Source organism: Cariama cristata, unplaced genomic scaffold (genome assembly GCF_000690535.1).
Source record: "Cariama cristata isolate BGI_N322 unplaced genomic scaffold, ASM69053v1 scaffold4997, whole genome shotgun sequence".
Taxonomy (NCBI): domain Eukaryota; kingdom Metazoa; phylum Chordata; class Aves; order Cariamiformes; family Cariamidae; genus Cariama; species Cariama cristata.
Genome location: NW_009624784.1, coordinates 1 through 1,054, shown reverse-complemented (window position 1 = coordinate 1,054; position 1,054 = coordinate 1). Strand labels below are relative to the sequence as shown.

Below are 1,054 nucleotides of genomic sequence, written 5' to 3'. Positions count from 1 at the left end.
GGGGGGTGGGGGGGCGTGCAATGGTGCGGGCTCAAATCTCGGTGCGGAAGCGCAGGTCGGTGCCCGACATCTTCTGCGCGTAGTCCTGGTCGAAGCGCTCGTTCTGGGCCACGGTGAAGTGGTTCTTCCAGTCCCCGGTGGTGCCTGGGGCCGGGCGAGACGGGGCTCAGCGGGGACCAGGGTCTGGGGGGGCAATGCACGGGGAGCCCCCCGGAGCCGCTCACCTTTGCGCATGAAGGGGGAGACGCCCTGGTCCATGAGGTGGGAGGGCACCATGCTGTAGTTGGTGGTGGGGTTGTCCCGCATGGCCTCGAAGGACGTGTGTCGTGTGATGGCGTCCAGCACCGCCTCCGGCAGCTCCCGCCCCAGGAACTGGGCCACCTTGGCAATCTCCCGGCGGAGGTCCTGCGGGACACAGGCCCATGCTCACCTCTCCTGTGCCACCCCCAGACCCCACACCACCATCCAGCCCAGGCCTTCACCTCCTTCAGGTCCTCGTAGAAGAGGTAGAGGATGGGGTGATCCTTCCTCCGCTCCCAGTAATCCTTGACGTGGTCATACCAGGAGCCGTATGCCACTGCACAGCGAGAGCGGCCAGGAGGGTGTCAGTGGGTGACAGCACCCCACAGGGTCCCCACACACCCCCATGGGTGCCCTCTCCCACCTCTGCCGGCCATGAACTCCTCCAGGTACCGGGTCCATGTCCCGGGGTGCGGCTCGAACTTGTTCATCAGGTCAAAGTGGTAGAAGTAGACGGCCACGTCCTTGGCGTTGCGTCCCACGTAGATCATCTGTGGAGACCTTGGTGACACGTGGGGACTTGCAAGGTCCTGGCTGGGCAGGTCCCCTCCTTATCTCTGCTGGGTCCCTCCAGGTGTGTCCCCTCCAGCCTGTTACCTTGCAGCGGTTGTCCCAGAAGGTTTTCGGCAAGATGCAAGCTGGGATGTGGGTCTTGATGATGCGAGGGGATGCCTTGGCCTCCAGCTGCTCTGTGCCTGCAAAGATTTCCCCCAGGAGCACCCCCATTGCCAGCGGGGACCCCCGTCTGCCAAAA

The 1,054-nt window shown here is 64.4% G+C and overlaps 1 protein-coding gene across 1 annotated transcript; it reads right to left on the bottom strand.

Annotated features, from left to right (window-relative positions):
- Window positions 1–1,037, bottom strand: LOC104164072 (sulfotransferase family cytosolic 1B member 1-like). The gene is made up of 5 exons (XM_009703296.1): window positions 898–1,037; window positions 665–791; window positions 483–577; window positions 225–405; window positions 1–144 (listed from the first exon to the last, which is right to left on the bottom strand). Exons 1-5 carry the CDS (start codon window positions 1,024–1,026, stop codon window positions 32–34), a joined length of 645 nt encoding a protein of 214 aa, XP_009701598.1. The 5' UTR covers window positions 1,027–1,037; the 3' UTR covers window positions 1–31.
- Between the last annotated feature and the right edge of the window lie 17 nt (window positions 1,038–1,054).

Excerpts from the sequence above, each read along its gene's own strand:
- LOC104164072 (XM_009703296.1), bottom strand. The coding sequence starts at position 1,026 with ATGGGGGTGCTCCTGGGGGAAATCTTTGCAGGCACAGAGCAGCTGGAG. Across the intron at positions 578-664 it reads GGAGTTCATGGCCGGCAGAG|TGGCATACGGCTCCTGGTAT; the intron begins GTGGGAGAGGGC and ends CTCGCTGTGCAG. Across the intron at positions 145-224 it reads CTCCCCCTTCATGCGCAAAG|GCACCACCGGGGACTGGAAG; the intron begins GTGAGCGGCTCC and ends GCCCGGCCCCAG.